The following is a 22,851-nucleotide window of genomic DNA, read 5'->3' as shown; positions in this document are numbered from 1 at the left end:
TAGAAAAACATTACTTTTTAGTCTGTATCTGTTTGAGGGTACAGCTGCAAGAGCACCAAGCTCCATTTCATTGCAAAGTGGGGATCACGTACTGTGATCAGTTTTAAGAAGCTCTAAAATACTTTGTGGAACAGGATGTGGCCCAAAATTGTCAGATTATAGTCACCAGTGTGAAGCAAGATAATGTGTCTCACCAGTAGTGTGGTTAGAAAGTGTGATAGTTCTTCATCTTCAGAGATTAAGTAGAAAAGCACCTATTCCAGAGGCTACTGTAATTCCCTTGGAAGGAAGGATATAAGTACCGTCTTTGGAAGAAAAAAATCCATAGATTTCTTTTGCAAAAAATTCTTCAATGATCTGTTCCTATCTTCTTCTCTGTGTTTTGGGGATGGGGGGGAGGATTTGTTTGGTAGTAGTTGGTTGGTTGACTGGGGGGGTTGGTTTTTTTAGTTGGTTGGCTTGTTTTAGTTTGGCTTTTTCATTTTGTTTTATGTTTTCTTGGTTTATTGTTTTGCTTGGGGGATTTCTGATGTTTTAGTAGGGCTTTTTGTTGTTGTTGGTTGGCTGGTTGGTTTGGGGGTGTTTGTTTTTGTTTGTTTTTTTCCTTGAAGCCATAGCGGTTAAAATCATAATTATATGTTAAAATTTGTCATATCTTTTTAAATTCTGTGGTAGGATCGCATGAAGGTTTGGTTATTAAAAAGTTTAGAAGGATAATTACTGTTTTAAACAAATGCATTTATTAGAAATCAGCTATTTAAGGGGGAAAAAAAGGCCAACCAAAAAAAAAACCAGAAGAAAAATACCATGGTTCTCTTTTAGAAAGTTCAAGAAGGTGACATTTTCAAAAAAAGGAATTTCACATTATTCATGTGTCCTTAAATTTATTTTTAATCCATGTCATGGTTTGACACTGGTGCAATGCCAGTGTCCCCATGAAAATATATTTTTTCCTAGTGTCTGCTGTGAGATGTGACCAAGAATAGAGCAAAGCAGGCTCCAACGTAGGAATAAAGGAAAAAAAATACTTTATTAACCTACAACTATACGTAAAAAGAAACACACACAGAACTCAGACTGAAAACCTTCCAAAATCATTCCTCCTCCCCTCACCAAATTTCCAATACACCACAATAGGACAAAACCTTGGATTCTCAATTCAGTTACCACCCCTCAGATCACCAACTCTCAGTCCATCACCACCCTTCAGATAATCAATTCTCAGTTCATCAAGAAGAGAGGAGTCTCTCTTGTACCATAGGCTTCCCCTGGAAACACAGTTGAGACCTCTTGTGTTTCCATGTCACACGTGGCACTGCCTGGAGATCATTTGCCATCGTGACATCTTCCTTCCATGCACAGTGCTCTCACCAGTCTGCATGGACCAGAGCTGCTTCTAGAATTCTCCTTTTAAGGATGCTTTGTCCCGCTCCAAAAAAAACCTGCAGTCTCTCACTTTAGGGACACCTGTCCTCCCAAAATTCACCCTCTGGGGCCGAGGGGTCTCAAGAACAGAGATCTTCTCCTTCACTGAAGACAGAGGGCACCAACAACCCTCGTCATCCATTTTCTCTGTTCACGCACTCCTTCACATAACATCACTGCACTCCCTTGGCTCCGAGCCATTGCCTCCCCCTAAATGCAGTCTCTGTATCACAGGAAAAAAGGTTCTGTCCATGGCTATACAAGAAAAGTCCAGCCAAAGGTCACTCCATCATCTCCTCCCACCTAGGATTCTTCTCAACTTTGGACATTTTTCATTTGCACAACCTTTATCACACTGGCCCATTTACTCCTATTTCATCTCTATCTCTCTTCTCATTTAGCTCCAGGAGGATCAGCATTTGTAAGGTTTCCATCATCCAAGAAAAGGGTTAAAATCTCGGGCTCTGCCTGCACAGAACTTTCCCAAGGCTGCCGGGCACCTTCTTGCTGCACTCCTTTCTCCTTCTCAGCTGGCTGTGCTGCCAGCACAAGATAGCAAATTTCAAAGTGGCATAAAGCACAGGCACAGGCTCTCCCTCTCTCTCTGGAGGGGCTGCCCAATGTCTCTTGGTGGTCCTCCACCCTTCCATCCTGCAGGGACCTTCACCTCCCTTCTCTGTCCAAGGCCCGGCCTACCTCACCCGGCCACATGGCCTCCCCTCCCTGGCCCAGCCCACAGCCAGGCAGGGCAGCTCTGACCTCTTTCATGGACCAGAACCCAAGAGAGCTTCCCCCTAGAAGTTCCTGCTTTTAACCCCCCCTGTTCTCAGAGGCGTATCCATGTCCTCAGTGGCCACACCAGGTGCCAATATTCAAATCTCAGCACCTATTGGTTTGACCACCAGACTCCCTAAGATCTCACTTCCTTTTCAAACCAGGACAATCCACTATCTTTAATTTTAATCCAATTTCAATTTATGGTAAACAAAAGGCAAAATTCCCTATGAATTTTCTAAAACCTAGCATCTCAACAGCAAAAAGACTATGGATGCTGCCTCCTATGTGGGGAAAATCCAGCAGAAAAAGGATATTCAGCGGGTCTGACAGCATAAGTGACCTGGACAGCTGCGTGCGGATGCACGGTTTCCTTTGGCACATGAAAACATATGCTGAGGAGTTGGAACAATTATTGGGTGGAGGGAAGAGAAGTTAGCAGGTGAAAGACCCAAAGTTGAATCCAGGCTTACCGATTCTGCTTATTGCTCTGCTCCCTGGAAGTTGGTGCTTTATTGTGATTCTCTATTATACAGCCTGCCTTCAATAGATATGATGGCAGAAGTATTTCATGGCAGTAAAAAGAAAAAGTCTGTATACTTGTAAATAACAGCACACACTGGTATGTTTGAAGCATACAGATATCACTGATGTGTGTTCCTGTACCTATAACTCCCACTTTCCACTAACAATCTTAGCTCTTCAACATATTCCCTGTGATGACTATCATGGAGCAAAGGAATCCAAACATACAAAGATTGGTCAAGGAGTTCTCTCCAAAGCATGAGGTATTGCTGAGAAAGCTGTTACCTACTGAGAAACCTAAGTATCTGATCTTCTTCAGTTTTCTGAGAAAAGCTCAGGTTTACCCAGAAACAACATATTGGTTCTGATCCATTTCCAGTGCTTTAGGCACTGACTATCCATGGTTCAGCTAAAGTCATTTATTTTTCACAAAACTGTCTTTATTCTTCTCCTGAAGACCGACAGCACTTATGCTGTAAGATTTGGTTCCCATCCTATATCCTGCAGATATAGCACACACAAAAAGAAGCACTAAACAAAATTTGCATTCTCTGATTTGTGTGACAGTTGAGGCAGTGGAAAAAGAAATGACAACAAAAAATTCCAAAAAACAAGGAAGAAAAAGGATACTCATATCATACAGTCATAGAATGGCCTGTGTTGGAAGGGACTTTATCTAATTCAACCTTCCCTACTTTGGGGGCAGGGACATCTTTCACTAGACCAGATCACTCAAAGCTCCATGTAGCTTGTACCCTTCATGTACCCTTCCAGGGATGGGGTATCCACTGGAAGCTTCTGCGAGCAACCTGTACCAGTGCCTCACCACCCTTTGAGTAAAGAATTTCTTTCTAGTATCTAATCTAAGACTACCCTTGTTCAGTTTAAAGCTTCTTGTCCCACAACTATATATCCTTGTAAAAAGTCCCTCTCCAGCTCTCTATAAGCCCCCTTCAGGTACTGGAAGGCTGCTAGAAGGTATCCCTTCATGGACTGAGAATATTCCACAAAGTTCCAAAGGTATTTGATTCCTGTATACAATATTGCATGCACAATATTATATACCTTCACAGAACTGAGCTACAGTCACCTCTGTGTTTTTCTGCAGCAATAGCACGGGGTTTAGTTGACTTCCCACTACAGATTTCTCAAAGAAAAATGTTCACAGGACTAGGATTATAAAGATGAGAATATGAATATTGCTTTTGTAGATCTTGGGTGTGTGTATAGCTAAACCAAAACAAGCTCATTGAACTAAACCAAAACAAGGTAACACTGAATGAAAGAAAGATCAAAGATCTCTGGGCCCTTTAAAACCAAATCCTTCTCAGTGTAATTTTACATATCTGAATACTTCCAGTTGAATGACTAAAAAAAAGATTTTGATTGACTTGAATTTTTACTATTATTTAAGAGCACATAATACATCAAGGAAAGATGGCAGGACCAGGGAAAACCTGGCAGGAAAAAGCTGGCAGTGTAGTAGTGGAAACAGATGGTCTACAAGCAAAAACTCAATTATGATTAAGAGAAAGTATTGTTAATAGGTTTACATTTCTAAAGAAGGAATTCTGCCAAAACCAGTACAAAACAAAGTAGTTATTAAAAATGCAGTTGAAGCCATCAATTTAGATTAGAAGTCATCTCTCAGCTGAGATGCGAGCATGGAGAATATGTTTGCTTCTACCCTATTACGAAATGAATTAAAATACTAAACACCAACTACTATTTCAGTTAGTTATGAAATCAGAATGAAAACTACAGAGCAAAAGTGATGAAAATCAAGGGAAGAAAATAATGGAAACATCAGCACTGGAGGTCACTTGTTGGTAATTCTTCAACCAGTGCTCCAAGAGTTAAGAAACAATGCAAAATTAAAATACATTAGGGTCCCATATATTCCAAACTTCACTTACTGTGTCCTGCATAAGACAAATACACAAACTGTTTCTATAGATAATAGAAACAGATATTTATCCCCTGAGGCAGCCAAAGTCCCTCCTAAAACCACTTAACTGAGATATAGTCGTGCTTAAGCTGAGATTCTTAAGCCACCGATGCCCTCATTTAGTCTTCTGAAGTGACTAAATGACCTGATGGCACAAATTCAACTTCAAGGGACTGCAGAACATCTACTAGAGATACTCATTTCTAGGAGTGCAGAGGAATTTAGTTATTCCTGAAAATCTTGACCTCTCTTTTTAAAAGCTGACTATGTGATGAGAAAATCCAATACTACAAACCCTTTACCCTGATATGTAAACTCTTGGTACTAGGCAAAGCTCTGCTCACTGCATGCTTCTTTTCCTTCAGCAGGGCTGCTGTCACGAAACAGGGTACATATCACAATTATTACAGTTAAAAATTCTTGACCTTGTTAAAAATTAAGAAAACTATTATATTTAGCAGTTGTCCCTGGTTCAGGGTAATCATTACTCAGCAACAACTGAAATACCTGTGTTATCAACATTATTCTCATGCTAAATCCAAAACCCAGAACAGTATCATCTATTAAGAAGAAAATTACTCTATCTCAGCCAAAACCAAGATACCCTCATGATTTCTCCAGTCCTTGCACTGACAGCTGTTCATAAGCCCAAGCATCAAGCAGCCTGGTGTTTACGTATTCGTAGCAGAACTAGCTGGGTTTTTCTATCTGCCTGCAGAGGGAAAGTGTTATAAAGGGCTATGTAATAATTGGCTTTTGCTACAATTTATTTGTGTTAATTATAAAACTGCAATTGTTTGTAATTAATTATTGTAAGTGCTAAACTGCTTTTTAAGTAGGATAAATTTTTTAATTGTTTGTGGGTAGTATAAAAGGGGAAGCAAGGCTTGCATAAGATGTAACCAGGCTTGCATGTGAAGATATGCTTGCTATTTCAAAATGTATATCCAAAATGGAATAAGTGAAGAGCAGAAGACCATAAAAGGAAGAGGACCAAGTTTAAAGTGGGGTCAAAAGACCATAGACTGCCGATGTCTGCAACTACTGAATTGTGCAAAGGCTGCAAAAATCTGAAGCAAGATTGTAGTCAACAAGCCCAAAATAAACCTGCAAAAGCATCCAAGGAAGTAAAACAACGGTAACAGTATAAAAGACTGCAGACTGAAGAAGTGGGTGTGCATCTGGCCTTGCCATGCACCCAGGCCTGTAACTGCAAACTTTTGCATTATGCTTGTCCCTTATTAAGATTTCTTAAAACTATTAAAAATTAAAGAGGAGTCGGCTTCCTTTCTCACAGCACATGAGAAGACTTCTGCTGTGAGGTTCTGGAAGATAATGCCAGTTCAGGTGCTGCTTTGTGTGTGGTCTGGAGGTCAACAACTGGCCTGACAAATATTTGCAGGCTCAAAACCATTGGTTTGTAGCAATGATTCCAGTAATTCAGACCGCATTCAATAGAAAGAACTCCTAAATCTGGGTGATAGAGTTGGCACACTCTGCAAAAAAGGCATTTTTGATAGAGGTATAAATGTAACAGGCTCACAGACACAGGTCTGGTTATCAGCACCATGCTTACATGAAAGTGCAATTAATTTATTTTTTGTCTTTTCTACAAACTGTGCCTCTCTGATTGCCTGGCTACTTTCTTGGGCCCCATTCTTTGCACTAGAAAGTTCACACTACAAAAAAGTCTAAACCAAAGTAAAGAGATCATGACAAGACCATTTACAAACTCTTATTCCTCTTTGAAACCACCACATTCAGTTAACTGACTAGTTAACTAATGACTGGCAGGAGGCATACTGGATCTGGATCTGTGTGTAAAGCTGTGTTCAATCTTGCTTCTTCCAGCACAGCGGTATCAGCTTTGGCCATATCAAATCACAGAGCAAACACAAGAGTCCTGACAACATCCACTGCTCATAGGAAATAGCAGCAATACCCTTCCAAAGCTACGTGTTAATGTGACAAAACAGCCACAGCTGCTTGGAAAGAGCCAAGGTGTTCCTGTTCCCATCATCCTTTAGCTCACAGTTCCCTTTTCCAGTGGTTCATTGGCCAGCAAGGTAATTCTCAGTGTCACACTGTGTCTCTGCAGTGCGGCTTAGCTAAAGGTCTCAAAACTGAAGTGTGAAATGACAGGAACATTTATTACAGGTTTCCACTACTGCACAAGAGCTCTCACTTTTTGCAGCTTGAAATAAACCCAAGTCACAGCACTGAAGCAAGTGCAACCACAGTGGGTTTGAGCAGGAAAAGCCTTCTCAGGAGGGCTAGTGAAGGACTGGTGGGGGAAAGGAGGTGGTTCTGTCACCAGAAAAAGTACTGCAAACTCAAATTTTCCACTAAGAGTCAGGCCCTCCATGACACCCCAAAAAAGGAAAAAAAGAACAGACCACAGAATGACAATATATAAACCCTGTGAAAGGGGGCTGACAGTAGGCAATTTCTGTTCTGCCTTGAAACAGAAGCCACAGCAATGAAGCTCCACACCGCAGCAATCCTGCTCCTCTTCTGGCTTGGTGTCTTCACTGTGCACGCGGACAAGGGTAAGTTTGCAGCTTGAGAGGAGGAGAATTGCTCCACATTGCACCTCATGAGCGGTCTCGTGAGCAGAATTTATTGTTCCAGACAGCTGATTTATAAGACAAAACACACAAGAAATACAGATGAAATCTGCAAGAAAGTCAGCTTCATGCGGGATTCATCTGATATCCTGCCAGATGGTGGTTGGTTTCTGCCTTAATGCAAGGAGAGATTCTGTGCCTGAGAGCCCTTATAGGGTTTCTGTACAATGGTCTCTCTCTTAAAATCAAAAAAATCTTGAAGGCACAATGTCTTTTAGTCTCACTGATTCCATATACCTGTGTGTACTGTAGGTTAATAACATTTCATGAAAAAAATCTTTCTTGGATAAGACATACATTTTTCTTTTTCCAGACAGATTCCTTTTATATGAACTTAATTGTATTAATTGTTATTTGTCTTTCTCTAAGTATATAACCTTAATCTCTCAGATAATGCTATTTTAAAAAGTTCTTCCAGTTCTATATCACATAGTGCTTACTGTCTTGATTCTAGACAAATCCTTTGGTGCAAACAGGGAACCTATCAATGAGAAGTAAAGAGGAGTAATAGATTTATATAATATCTTCTCTTGTTTCACTAATTCATACAAATGAACATCTTTCAAACTAGTTATGAATACTGAGATGAGCCATATTTATTAGCCCTGCTTTAAATAAATTTGTCTGCAGTGCTGGTAAGGTGAGTGACTTTTGGTTACAAGCACCATGTGAAAACACTTACTACCACACACATTCTCATCACGATTAGATTCTCTCAAAGAAGCACATAAAAACCACATGAAACACTGATATGCTAGCCATATGCAAATCCACAAATATGCACTCAGAAACACAGAGAAAAAGTATCCTCACAAGATCACACCAAACCCAAACTAAGACCTGCTAAGCATTCACAGGGGTATGAAGGTATACAGCCTTCATGCCGACCCACTGCCTCTCCTGCTACATCCCACTACACCCTCCTATTTTCATTAGTGACACAGTTTCATCCAGGCAACAGTGGCTTCATATCACAGATGACAATGACATTGTCCAGGCTGTGTAATTGGCCGGACCTAAGTATCACCAAGTTTGAAAAAAGTACACTGAGACGGTCTACAAGAGAGAGAAAAAAGGACTTGAAAGAATGAAAAAAAAAGACCAAATACACCTGGGAAAAAAGGTAATTCTAGGTGCAGAGCAGTTGGGGTTTGTTCCCAGTCTTGAGAAACTTTGCTGCTATTCCCTGCATCCGTTCCATGAAGGTTGTGTAGTAACAGAAGAAATATTTCCAGGACTCATAACAATTGCTTGACTGTCTTTGCCACATTTTGAAAACCAGTCTGAGGCAGTAAGAAATGTGTCATGAAACATAAAAAAACTATGTTGTGTTGCTCACTACTAAAGCAAGATCAAGAGAGATATTCCTTCAGGCAAACAAAATCTCAGGAATTAGCAGATCTGCCAGTATCTGTGCACTGGCTATCCCACACCTTCTCCAAAGACAGCTGTGCGTTTGTCTCAGCTATTCCAATTATTTCAATAGTGAGACTGTGTGCAGCAGGTTTTACATTTAGCAAGGTGCACCACAACAGCGCTTGGACTTTTCTCAAGCCAGTACCTCTCCAAATTCTTTATAAACAAACCATGGAGTAGAGCAGTGTACTTTTTGTCCCCTGCATGTGTTCCTAAACCTGTCTTCTATGAACAGAAGTAAACCAGAAACTGGCAAGCGGAGATTAACGTAAACTCCATTGTAATTGAGTGAGCTCCCATTTTTACTTATCATCATGTAAGATAACAAGTGTCCAGAAAATTTTATGCCAATATTGTGATCCTCTTTCTTAATCACCACTGCATTTCTCTGAATTGTATCCAAATCTTGGAGGAATGCAAGAATTAAGAAGCAGCTCACTCCCTGCCTGTGAAATCAGAGTTTTTGCCAGAGGATATAAGCATTTATTCTTCTGGCAGGTATATTTCCCTTTCTATTAGCAATTTTTGTTAATACTACTTTTGGATGTCTACAGTGAGGGGAGTAGGCTCACTTTCCTTTTCTTCACTTTGAAAAGAGGAGGAATTTCAAATCCACATTTAGATAACGTGTGGAAATCCATCTAGGAAAGTTCCAGTTCTAAGCATCAATTCTATAAGGGCACTTATTTCCACATGATGCAGTCCTAATTATCAAGGATGCCAAACATCTCTATTGCTATGGAAGCAGTGACTCCCCGGTCAGAGAATTGCTGTGCTATTGTCCAGGACAAGGGGTGAAGATTCATATCTTAACTGAAATAGCAGTAACATTTTAGAGATGGTAGGATGCACCACAAAAAATAGCTTAGTCTCTCTGGCATAACTGGTATTGTGGCTGTACGTCATGGTCTAACCACAATTGGAAATCTTCTGGAATTCATAATTTATTAAGCAATTATGGCTAAATATTAATATTAAGTACCTTTGTAATTTATCTATTTTTCTCTTCTAGGGAGCGCTAGCAGTCAGCCCATGCGCAAATTCAGTTGTGTAAAACTGTCTACAAAGCAGTGGAACATCCGAAATTTTGTGAACTATGAAAAGCAACAAGTACCAATAGATGCCATCATGTAAGAATCTCATGCACCCTTCAGACTTCCTTATGCAAACACAAAACCATCAAATAGGGAGAAGGGGCAGCAGAAGACAATTCTGCTGGCCCAGCTCACTAAATCTGGCTAGTCCAGGTTGCCCTTCCAATTCATCCATGCCACATGGCACCTGAGGGAGTGAGGAGAGAGGAGCAGGCCTCAGAGAGCTGAGAGATGTGTGCTGCTCATAAATAATGGCAGGAAGCTCACTGACCAGCTCACATCTTTTTGCCCAGTGAATGGGGAAAAATCTCAACAAGGGCAGAGCAGTCAGAGGCTCCATGCATGAACTGAGTCAAGGGGAAAAATCATGTGAAAGAATATGGGGTAACTCTGAGTCTTGCCAGGAGCTGTGTTTGGTCCTCTGAGCTCAGACGCATGCATTTTTATCACATCTGGGATCTGCTCATGGGAGATAAATGTTCATCAAGATTTAGCACGAAGTCCCAGAACAGCAGGTATACTCAGTTATCTAAAATCAGTATATATGTACATGACCACATATGTACCTATGCCATGAACAGAGAGCTGACATCGCTAACTGGTGTTATGCTTACTAACGTTTACAAACTCCAGCATTTGATATTGTTTTACCACATTTTTGCTTATGTTCTGAATATATACCAGGAACAGCAGACCTGTGTATAGAGACTAGAATTTAATGCCCAGCTTTTTTTTTCCCCTTTTTTGATAGGTTCATCACTGCAGGAGGTATCAGGATCTGTGTAAGTCCTAATCAGAAATGGGTTCAGGCTGCTATAAAGAGAATAGATGAAAACCGTCCTGCCAAACGCAAATAATCCAAGCATCTAAGGCCAACCAGCTGGAATCATCATCAGTGCTGCAAGTAACAAGCTTTTTAAAAAAGCTTTTAAACCTTACTATCTGCTTATATTTCCTTGCTTTTAATAAATTGCAAGAAACTCTCTGAACAAACACAAACTCACCTCCCACAGATGTGGAAGAGTGTAGACTTCCATCCTGATGGAGATCAGATTATTCTACATTGAGTGCTGGTTTTTAGAAGGTGCTGTATAATCTTGTTATTCACCCTCATATGAGACAAACCTGAAACAACTGGTTTGCTTGTCCCATTGCTTTTCTTTAAATAAGAACAAACTATGGCTGGAATCTGTATTTCCCAAACTCATAGGAACTCCCTACCCTAGAGAGTTATGTTTGTATAAATGTCTTATTGTCTTACAACTGATACATGCTACTAACAGAAGACTTTGAATTTTAATAAACTTACTATAAACTTGAATCAAATGGCACATTTGTTTGCAGGATTATTATGCAGATAGATACTGCTGAAACAGATCCCAAGATGACAGCATAAATCTGGGAACTCATGGGCTAGTTCAGCTAGAGCTGACGACACTATTGATAACTGATTGCTTTTGAATTATCTGATTCCAAGCTTTCTATGTCATATTTCAGCTGTAAAGCTCACGTTTCAGACAATACCTCTTCAAAAGGTCATGTACTTAAAAAGCAAATTTCGTGCCATGCTTGTGTGCTCCCCACATTATCAGAAGCAGAAATTGAAGAGCTCTCTGCTCAGAGAGAGAAAAGATGGCATTTGAGGACCTTAAGGAGTAGAGAAGAGCTATAGGCAGAGGTGCTTCTGGAATGAAGTTCCCCTCATATTACCACACGTATACAGGCTGCACTGCTGCTAATCTATGGGCTTTTCATCCTATGTAACCTCTTAGTTATACTCATGGGACTGCAGCACTTCCAAACTGCACCATGGAAATAAGATCACTCTACTGTAAAAGCCAGTCTTTACAGTTCACTGCCCTGCAGAGCAGACACACACCTACATATCCAGCATTTGATATTGTTTTACCACATTTTTCCTCATGTTCTGCTTGAAAACCAAGAACAGCCAACTTGCGTTTAGAGACTGGAATTTGATGGCCACCTGGTTACCTTTCTTTGTTCTTAGAGGTTATTATCACAAAAGGTATAAGGATCTGAGTGAGGCCTGATCATGTATGAATGCAGGCCACTATAAAGAAAAGAGACAAAAAGCAGACATCATCTAGGAATGGTATTCCCAAATTTAATATTCCCCGTGAAACACCCCAGAGAGAGCTGCTCACCCACCTCCTCCGTCTCCCTGCTGCAGGATTGAGAGAAAAACTGGAGACACAAAAGGTGAAGATCAAGGTTTGAGATAAGAAAACAAACAGTTACAACAACTATACAAATAGCAGAGTTTACCAGACAGACAATTCACATGGGATTTCCACCACGTGTTACCCTGGGCCCCACAACTGCAGATCCCATGCACCAACCCAACCTACCTCCCTCTGTCCTCCCTGCATGGTGTGGGGTGCTACAGGGTAACCCCAAGGTCCTGGCCAGCTCATGGGCATCTATCCAGGCCAATACTTTTGGACCTCACTGGAAGACCTAGACCTAACTTAGGGCCCAAAACTGGCCAAAACCGAATCACTCTCAATATCAACTGAAATGCCAATCACTCATCTTCTCCTGTGCTTCATAAACTCCTCTGCATGCTTTCCTAAGCCACACTTCAGCTAATAAGGATCTCAGTTAATTTCCCTTCTTGCTTCCTCTGCTGGTACCCATTTGAACAGAGGTAAAGCCTGAGAGGAAAATCTAGTTTTGAAGGTGTTCAAAACACCTTTTCTCTTCACTCTGTAGGGAGAAGACGCCAGGCCTCTCAGTCTAGACCATCTCAATACCATTATATTTGATAATAAAACCAAATTACTGTTCAGGTGGGAATGGCCTCTGTGGGGACATACAACATGGAGAAATTTTTAGTTCCCCCACAAAGTAGAGCTTGAAGACTAACTAGCAAACCAAGTAAAAGAATATGAAAGGAGACATGCAGGATGCTAAACATAGCTGGAACCTATAATGATGAGGAATACAGTGGGGTTTGTGACAAAGTTATGTAACGAGAAAACAGGGCATGCCTTAAGAGAAGCTCAGTGCAAGGTCAGTACAATTCTGAGGCCACTCATTGAATATGACCATTGGAGACTCCTTTAGATGATTCTCTAGGACCATAAAAGGACTTCCAATAAGATATGGAGAATGTAAATTAATTCTAGGAAAAGTGATGTTTATGAATTAGTTAGGAAGTACATTGTAATGACTATCTATGATCATGATGGAATAAAAACCCTGCTATAAGCTTTCATGACACATGTTTGATCAGAGGAAAAATCTTCCAAATTTGTGCAGTGAGAATAAAGAATATGCTTTCTAATACTTCCTATTGTGTTTGAAAGTTTGTTCTCTGGCTGATTTCAGTATCAGTGGTCACCAGATGCTGAACAACAGGAAAAGCAGACAAAGGCTGGAACAGTAAAGGTATCAGTAGTATTTCTATAGTAATCTTCACAATCCTTATCCCTTTCACAGTAGAGAAGGTGGGATGCCATATACAACGTCAGAAATTCAATCTGTGCTTGCCTTGTGTCATGTACTTTCACGGCTTCGATCAGGAAAGAATTTCCTCTCCCTTTTGAACCAGACAAGCAGCATGAAGCTAACAATTCAAAAAGGATGTTTTCTACTGAGCACAAAGACAGATCTTATTTGAAATACTAATTTCATCTGCTTGCCAGAAGCACATAAACCTCCCCTCCATGTTTACTTATGTAATCAGTGCTAAGATAAGCTTGTTACTCATTTCTAGTTCAAGTACATCGCTGTTTTTCTTCATATTCTTATATTATCAATTGATTAACATACTACAGGAAAGCAAAGAACATTGTTAGGACCAAATGGGTTTGCTATGAGCTGCTGTGGGTTCTGGTACAAGAGACCTCTAAGACTGTTGTTTGAGTCACCTGGGTATCTTTCACCCAAAGTGCCTCCCAGCAAGGGGAGCATTTGGAAGGCTTATGAAATAAACACAGGGGCTTTTTACTTCAGCACAGATGCATAGAGAATCAGTGAGCACTGAAATTCAGGAGCTCTGTGACACCGTTCTCTAGCAACACTCTTCAATAATTCAGCATGAGACACAAATGCTATGGGCCTGCTGCTGAACTGGGCAGTGCTGGCAGAGCTGTCCTGAAGTCAGTCTAACAGAGATTTGCACAATGACTCAAAGATGCACCATCCCAAAACTGTAATTACAGCTTGACCCTTCTCTCCCAACCAAGACAACTGTGATCCCCTCAGACAAAAATTCAATATAGAAGTGTCACAGTTCCCAAGAGCTTGTCTTGATTCTGGGCCCATTTCATTCCTCCTGGTCAAACAAAGCCTCAGGAGACTGCATGAGAACTCCAACGGGCTCCTACAAAACTCCTGCAGGCTGAGAATGTCTCAAGACTTCAACAGGATACCACACAGCATTAAGATGTCAGAGGTATGTGCTCTATCAAGGAGAGGAGAAGTGCTGACAGCTGTGATTTTAATCTGGTTTCTCAGGGCTTCTGCTGCCCCTGCCATTGGGCCAGCAGGGCAAACAGAGACACCTCCAGGCACCCATCTATCTGGATCTGCAGACTGTGCATGAGCAGACCAGGACAGACCATGTGTTCTGTCATTCTGTAGGAGCAGTTCACTATGGAACCCCACAGGTACATACTGGAAGGCTTCGGGGTTCCTGTTCCAAAGGGAAGGAGATATCATTGCATTGCTCCAAAGCATTGGTATGTTGGGAACACAAGACTTACTTAGGAGCCCAAAGAACCCTTGCTCAACGTGGCAGGATCATGATTTCCCAAATTCACTCTTTATACCAAGTTCCTTTTCTAGCTTTTTCTAGCTTTACAGTTCGTTCTTTCTCTAAGCACTATGCAATAGGCTCTATTTATTTATTCATTGCTTCAGTCAGCAACTTAGTTGATTCCCTTAACACAGGAATCCATGATCAACAAAATCCCACAACTCTAGAGAAAACCTCATTCCTGCCTTTTTTTTTGTGATTGCGCATGGGTGGATAATTATGGCCTCTGTCCTTTCCAGATCTATTTTCTGATGCCATTTTCACAAAATAAAGCCTAAATATTTAATTTTCTTCTGACCCAGATGAAGTTTAGATAGAGATGCATGGTGTCCCATTTTCACTTGAGCAACACACAAATGTGTAGTGTTTAATATAAAAGCATTCTCATAATTAGCTAATAATCTGCAAAATCCAATTTGCAAAGTGATTTCATACCCTTTAAATCAACCCCCAATATTCATGTAAAAATGGCAAAACTTTGGGGTCAGGAATCTGGCAAAACTTTGGGGAAGATGTGTCCAAGTCGGTCACCATCTTTTCCAGATGAGGGCAGACCAAGGTTGACATTCCATCTAAGGGAATGATTCAATATCCCTTGGATTAAGTATCAGTCTATCTGCTTATGGATGTTCTTCTTGGCTCTCTAGGGAATAGGGTCCTGTCTCATGATGGGTGGCACTCCTCTTTTTGTTTTAATAAGTATGGGCTGTGCTGAGACCAACAGTCTCACATCTGTCTTTGTTCCTGCAGATTGTAAAATGCTTCTTAAAATATCTCCTGATGTTAGGGGCTGCCTGATCTATGAATGCAAACTGCACGTGCATCATTAAACACTTGTGATGACTATTGTCCTGCTGAGCAAGCAGACCAAGTTATAGCTGGCCAAGCCTGCTGGCACAACATTACTGCAAAATTCTACTATAGCAAACAATTTACCCCAATTTTGCACAGCCTTGGCCAAGGGTGTCCCCGTATCTATGCTGGGTTTATTTTCCATCCATTCAAACACTAAAAGAGAGACTTGAAAATCCTTTTTGTGTGACAAAAATAAGGGACTTCAGCCTCCCTTCTGTGTGTACTGAGAACTCGATCACTCCCTGTGTGGTAGAAAGGAGTCCACATCCCCTGCATGGTCTTAGGGAACAGAAGTCTCCCTCCACATGGGTCTCCAAAGCCCACCTACATCATAGAGGAGACTCGAGCCCCCTTAGCTCACACTTTCTGGAGGCTCTACATCTACTCTACATGCACCTTACAATGATCAGGTTGAGCACCTAGTGCAGAGGAAATGATCTCCAGCATCTGTGCTGGAACATGTGAAAAATCAGCCTTATACAGCATCAGAGATCACCAAATATCCACAGAAAAGGCTGTGGGACTACAACCCACAAAACTCTTCTCCAAAACACAGACTTTACTGTACATAAGCCAGACATATAGAACAACAGCTCAGGAGGCCACAGAAAATGAGAAGCACAAAGTAGAGGAAAAACTTGCCACAGGGTAATTTCTCCATCCTACCTGAAGAATGGTGGAAAACTGAAGAAGCAATAGGATTCCCAGCAACACCTCAGAAGAATCTAACACCTGCAGGAGGTTCTGTGGAAAGGACTGAACTTTCAGAGTTGGCTCATACTCAATACAGCTGGTGACCTTCCTCTAAAAACTGTAGATGACATATGTACATATTGTACCAGTGGATAAAAGTGCAGGAACATCTTACCTCTTAATGCATAGAAAGCTGCTCTTTTCTATCAGTGACAGTTTCTGTCCTGCATCTTGTAGCTGACAGGTACCAAAAAGTAGGATTATCTCATTTCAAGCAGTGATTTCAGCCAGTGTCCACCAAAACATGAGGCTGCTACACTGCTTAGGCACAAACTAAAGTTAGATTTCTCAGTAGTGCTCTTCAGGTCAGTACAGTTACTCCCCTGTGTGGCATCAGGCATGTCCTTTAGGAGCTGAGGGTGAAACTTGGGCTTCATTTCATAGCACCTTCCTTAGTGGTGCAAGTGGGTTTAGCAGGGATTCAGTCACAATTTTCTACTTGCCATTGGTGTTCCCTGAAGAGTATACGCAAGATGAAAGAACAAAACCAAAAGGAACAAAGAATGCGTGTGTGTACAAAGCTAAACCACACAACACATGCTCTACCTGCAGGACCTACAGACTCTTCTAGAATTTACCATCCCTCACAGCCAAGGATCACATATGTGAGTGCAGTTCAAGGTTCAATCTTAATTTGACAGAGGAGTCTTAGTAAATAGACTTCCACATGCTGCATTCCCATGCAAAGGAAATTACATTCATGCTATCAAGAATTTGGAAAACTGAGAGAAACCAGCTGTTCTAAAACACTGGTACAAGCCCAGGCACCAGGTAGCCCGCAGTTTACCTATTCCCACCAGGCCCAGCTGGATTCTTCTATAGAGCTGCAGAGAGCACAAAGGAAACATTCTTCTTTCTCGGTCTGGAAGATGATGCCAGTTCAGGTGCTGCTTTGTGTGTGGTCTGGAGGTCAACAACTGGCCTGACAAATATTTGCAGGCTCAAAACCATTGGTTTGTAGCAATGATTCCAGTAATTCAGACCGCATTCAATAGAAAGAACTCCTAAATCTGGGTGATAGAATTGGCACACTCTGCAAAAAAGGCATTTTTGATAGAGGTATAAATGTAACAGGCTCACAGACACAGGTCTGGTTATCAGCACCATGCTTACATGAAAGTGCAATTAATTTATTTTTTGTCTTTTCTACAAACTGTGCCTCTCTGATTGCCTGGCTACTTTCTTGGGCCCCATTCTTTGCACTAGAAAGTTCACACTACAAAAAAGTCTAAACCAAAGTAAAGAGATCATGACAAGACCATTTACAAACTCTTATTCCTCTTTGAAACCACCACATTCAGTTAACTGACTAGTTAACTAATGACTGGCAGGAGGCATACTGGATCTGGATCTGTGTGTAAAGCTGTGTTCAATCTTGCTTCTTCCAGCACAGCGGTATCAGCTTTGGCCATATCAAATCACAGAGCAAACACAAGAGTCCTGACAACATCCACTGCTCATAGGAAATAGCAGCAATACCCTTCCAAAGCTACGTGTTAATGTGACAAATCAGCCACAGCTGCTTGGAAAGAGCCAAGGTGTTCCTGTTCCCATCATCCTTTAGCTCACAGTTCCCTTTTCCAGTGGTTCATTGGCCAGCAAGGTAATTCTCAGTGTCACACTGTGTCTCTGCAGTGCGGCTTAGCTAAAGGTCTCAAAACTGAAGTGTGAAATGACAGGAACATTTATTACAGGTTTCCACTACTGCACAAGAGCTCTCACTTTTTGCAGCTTGAAATAAACCCAAGTCACAGCACTGAAGCAAGTGCAACCACAGTGGGTTTGAGCAGGAAAAGCCTTCTCAGGAGGGCTAGTGAAGGACTGGTGGGGGAAAGGAGGTGGTTCTGTCACCAGAAAAAGTACTGCAAACTCAAATTTTCCACTAAGAGTCAGGCCCTCCATGACTGCATAAAAATGAACACAAGAACAGACCACAGAATGACAATATATAAACCCTGTGAAAGGGGGCTGACAGTAGGCAATTTCTGTTCTGCCTTGAAACAGAAGCCACAGCAATGAAGCTCCACACCGCAGCAATCCTGCTCCTCTTCTGGCTTGGTGTCTTCACTGTGCACACAGTCAAAGGTAAGTTTGCAGCTTGAGAGGAGGAGAATTGCTCCACATTGCACCTTGTGAGTGGTCTCATGAGCAGAATTTATTGTTCCAGACAGCTGATTTATAAGACAAAACACACAAGAAATACAGATGAAATCTGCAAGAAAGTCAGCTTCATGCGGGATTCATCTGATATCCTGCCAGATGGTGGTTGGTTTCTGCTTTAATGCAAGGAGAGATTCTGTGCCTGAGAGCCCTTATAGGGTTTCTGTACAATGGTCTCTCTCTTAAAATCAAAAAAATCTTGAAGGCACAATGTCTTTTAGTCTCACTGATTCCATATACCTGTGTGTACTGTAGGTTAATAACATTTCATGAAAAAAATCTTTCTTGGATAAGACATACATTTTTCTTTTTCCAGACAGATTCCTTTTATATGAACTTAATTGTATTAATTGTTATTTGTCTTTCTCTAAGTATATAACCTTAATCTTTCTACTATCAATATTTTAAGAAGTTCTTCATTGTTTATAAGTTTCATATTGTTTATTCAATTGTTTTTAGACAAACCTTTTAGTACAGGCAGGGAAAGTAAAATAATAACTGAAAAGGGGAGTAATAGATTTATATAATATCTTCTCTTATTTCATTAATTCATACAAATGAACATCTTCTTTCAAACTAGTTATGAACACTGAGATGAGCCATGTTTATTAGCCCTACTTTAAATAAGTTTCTCTGCAGTGCTGGTTAGGTGAGTGACTTTTAAATTAGGTTCCATGGATCATGGAGAAACATGAACATAGACCCATTACAAACATCATCTCATCAAAAGGAGAATTCACACAAACCATGGATATGCTAGCCATATGCAAATCCACAAATATGCACTCAGAAACACAGAGAAAAAGTATCCTCACAAGATCACACCAAACCCAAACTAAGACCTGCTAAGCATTCACAGGGGTATGAAGGTATACAGCCTTCATGCCGACCCACTGCCTCTCCTGCTACATCCCACTACACCCTCCTATTTTCATTAGTGACACAGTTTCATCCAGGCAACAGTGGCTTCATATCACAGATGACAATGACATTGTCCAGGCTGTGTAATTGGCCGGACCTAAGTATCACCAAGTTTGAAAAAAGTACACTGAGACGGTCTACAAGAGAGAGAAAAAAGGACTTGAAAGAATGAAAAAAAAAAGACCAAATACACCTGGGAAAAAAGGTAATTCTAGGTGCAGAGCAGTTGGGGTTTGTTCCCAGTCTTGAGAAACTTTGCTGCTATTCCCTGCATCCGTTCCATGAAGGTTGTGTAGTAGCAGAAGAAATATTTCCAGGACTCATAACAATTGCTTGACTGTCTTTGCCACATTTTGAAAACCAGTCTGAGGCAGTAAGAAATGTGTCATGAAACATAAAAAAACTATGTTGTGTTGCTCACTACTAAAGCAAGATCAAGAGAGATATTCCTTCAGGCAAACAAAATCTCAGGAATTAGCAGATCTGCCAGTATCTGTGCACTGGCTATCCCACACCTTCTCCAAAGACAGCTGTGCGTTTGTCTCAGCTATTCCAATTATTTCAATAGTGAGACTGTGTGCAGCAGGTTTTACATTTAGCAAGGTGCACCACAACAGCGCTTGGACTTTTCTCAAGCCAGTACCTCTCCAAATTCTTTATAAACAAACCACGGAGTAGAGCAGTGTACTTTTTGTCCCCTGCATGTGTTCCTAAACCTGTCTTCTATGAACAGAAGTAAACCAGAAACTGGCAAGCGGAGATTAACGTAAACTCCATTGTAATTGAGTGAGCTCCCATTTTTACTTATCATCATGTAAGATAACAAGTGTCCAGAAAATTTTATGCCAATATTGTGATCCTCTTTCTTAATCACCACTGCATTTCTCTGAATTGTATCCAAATCTTGGAGGAATGCAAGAATTAAGAAGCAGCTCACTCCCTGCCTGTGAAATCAGAGTTTTTGCCAGAGGATATAAGCATTTATTCTTCTGGCAGGTATATTTCCCTTTCTATTAGCAATTTTTGTTAATACTACTTTTGGATGTCTACAGTGAGGGGAGTAGGCTCACTTTCCTTTTCTTCACTTTGAAAAGAGGAGGAATTTCAAATCCACATTTAGATAACGTGTGGAAATCCATCTAGGAAAGTTCCAGTTCTAAGCATCAATTCTATAAGGGCACTTATTTCCACATGATGCAGTCCTAATTATCAAGGATGCCAAACATCTCTATTGCTATGGAAGCAGTGACTCCCCGGTCAGAGAATTGCTGTGCTATTGTCCAGGACAAGGGGTGAAGATTCATATCTTAACTGAAATAGCAGTAACATTTTAGAGATGGTAGGATGCACCACAAAAAATAGCTTAGTCTCTCTGGCATAACTGGTATTGTGGCTGTACGTCATGGTCTAACCACAATTGGAAATCTTCTGGAATTCATAATTTATTAAGCAATTATGGCTAAATATTAATATTAAGTACCTTTGTAATTTATCTATTTTTCTCTTCTAGGGAGCGCTAGCAGTCAGCCCATGCGCAAATTCAGTTGTGTAAAACTGTCTACAAAGCAGTGGAACATCCGAAATTTTGTGAACTATGAAAAGCAACAAGTACCAATAGATGCCATCATGTAAGAATCTCATGCACCCTTCAGACTTCCTTATGCAAACACAAAACCATCAAATAGGGAGAAGGGGCAGCAGAAGACAATTCTGCTGGCCCAGCTCACTAAATCTGGCTAGTCCAGGTTGCCCTTCCAATTCATCCATGCCACATGGCACCTGAGGGAGTGAGGAGAGAGGAGCAGGCCTCAGAGAGCTGAGAGATGTGTGCTGCTCATAAATAATGGCAGGAAGCTCACTGACCAGCTCACATCTTTTTGCCCAGTGAATGGGGAAAAATCTCAACAAGGGCAGAGCAGTCAGAGGCTCCATGCATGAACTGAGTCAAGGGGAAAAATCATGTGAAAGAATATGGGGTAACTCTGAGTCTTGCCAGGAGCTGTGTTTGGTCCTCTGAGCTCAGATGCATGCATTTTTATCACATCTGGGATCTGCTCATGGGAGATAAATGTCCCTAATGATTGAACATAAATGTCCATAATGGTTGAACATAGAATAGCATGTATGCTTCATATTTTTAAAATCAGTTTGTATGTATATGACCCTGTATGTTACCTATATCATAAACAGGGACATAATGTTTCTAACTGCTGTTGTTCCAACTAACACCTACAATCTCCAGCATTTGATATTGTTTTACAACCTTTTTCCTCATTTTATGCATAAAAACTAAGAACAGACCTGTGTATAGAGACTAGAATTTAATGCCCAGCTTTTTTTTTTTTTTTTCTTTTTTTGATAGGTTCATCACTGCAGGAGGTATCAGGATCTGTGTAAGTCCTAATCAGAAATGGGTTCAGGCTGCTATAAAGAGAATAGATGAAAACCGTCCTGCCAAACGCAAATAATCCAAGCATCTAAGGCCAACCAGCTGGAATCATCATCAGTGCTGCAAGTAACAAGGAAGAAAACCTTACTATCTGCTTATTTCCTATTTATTAAGTGGCAATAAAATCTTGGAACAAACACAAACTCACCAGAATCTATTCATCACTGGTTGAATACCTGCAGACTTCTTCATTTTTTGGTTGCACTCTATTAGTTTGTTTATTTTCTGAATTGCTTGCTAATCTGTTTTTACAGCTGAATGTAGATATTATCTCAATCTTGCTGTCCTAACCAGGATGACATTTAATGGAAAATGACTGATAGCTTAATATAGTGTAGTGAGGATGACTACCCACAGAGCTGTGAGAATGCAGACCTCCATGCTGATGGAGACCAGAGCATTCTGCATTGAGTGCTGGTTTTAAGAAGGTGCTAAGTTAGTCAGTCACACCTATATAACCTATACAAACTGATTTCATGCTTCAGTCTATCATCTGATCAGTGCCATATTCAGAAGATGATCCTTGAGTCTTCTATTTTTACACACAGTATTGCACTATTAGCTCAGTTCACAAGGTATGTGAATATTCTCACCAAGGGATGACGTGGAGTAATTCGATGTAACTCAGTGAATGGAACCCTGCTCGGTCTTGCCCTGTGGAAGCCTTATCCTACCAATGCCATCTGTGAAGTTACTTCAGTTTTGCCCTCATGTGAAACAAAGATGAAACAATTGGTTTGCTTTTCTCTGAATAAGAACAAGCCATGGCTGGAATCTATATTTCACAAACTCATAGGAACTCCCTGCCCTAGATAACTATTTACATAGAAATATCTTAAAAATTATACATATTACTTGCAGAAGGCTTTGAATTTTAATAAACTTACTATAAACCTGAATCAAATGGCAAGTTTGTTTGCAGGATTATTATGCAGATGGATACTACTGAAACAGGTCCCAAGATGACAGCACAAATCTGGGAACTCATGGGCTAGTTCAGCTAGAGCTGACGACACTATTGATAACTCATTACTCAGATGGCTCTGGAATGATCTGATTCCAAGCTTTCTGCATCATATTGTAGCTCACATTTCAGACCATACATCTTCAAAAGTTCACAT

General features: G+C 40.7%; 2 protein-coding genes across 2 annotated transcripts in view; both read left to right on the top strand.

Moving 5' to 3' along the window:
• Nucleotides 1-11,135, top strand: part of LOC134414128 (lymphotactin-like) — a 30,008-nt gene extending 18,873 nt beyond the window's left edge. Inside the window, exons 2-4 of the mRNA XM_063148288.1 lie at nucleotides 7,141-7,221; nucleotides 9,728-9,845; nucleotides 10,561-11,135. Coding sequence (XP_063004358.1) covers nucleotides 7,152-7,221; nucleotides 9,728-9,845; nucleotides 10,561-10,666 — 294 coding nt within the window. The 5' untranslated portion in view covers nucleotides 7,141-7,151 and the 3' untranslated portion in view covers nucleotides 10,667-11,135. The remainder of the gene's footprint in view (nucleotides 1-7,140; nucleotides 7,222-9,727; nucleotides 9,846-10,560) is intronic.
• Nucleotides 11,136-18,086: 6,951 nt separating this feature from the next.
• Nucleotides 18,087-21,873, top strand: LOC134415101 (lymphotactin-like). Its single transcript, XM_063150408.1, has 3 exons — nucleotides 18,087-18,285; nucleotides 20,792-20,909; nucleotides 21,644-21,873. The coding sequence occupies exons 1-3, from the start codon at nucleotides 18,216-18,218 to the stop codon at nucleotides 21,747-21,749; spliced, it is 294 nt and encodes a 97-aa protein (XP_063006478.1). The 5' UTR covers nucleotides 18,087-18,215; the 3' UTR covers nucleotides 21,750-21,873.
• Nucleotides 21,874-22,851: the final 978 nt, after the last annotated feature.

Source organism: Melospiza melodia, chromosome 2 (assembly GCF_035770615.1).
Source record: "Melospiza melodia melodia isolate bMelMel2 chromosome 2, bMelMel2.pri, whole genome shotgun sequence".
In the NCBI taxonomy this organism is placed as follows: domain Eukaryota; kingdom Metazoa; phylum Chordata; class Aves; order Passeriformes; family Passerellidae; genus Melospiza; species Melospiza melodia.
Note: the sequence above shows the minus strand (reverse complement) of the source record. Positions and strands in the feature narration are given on the sequence as shown.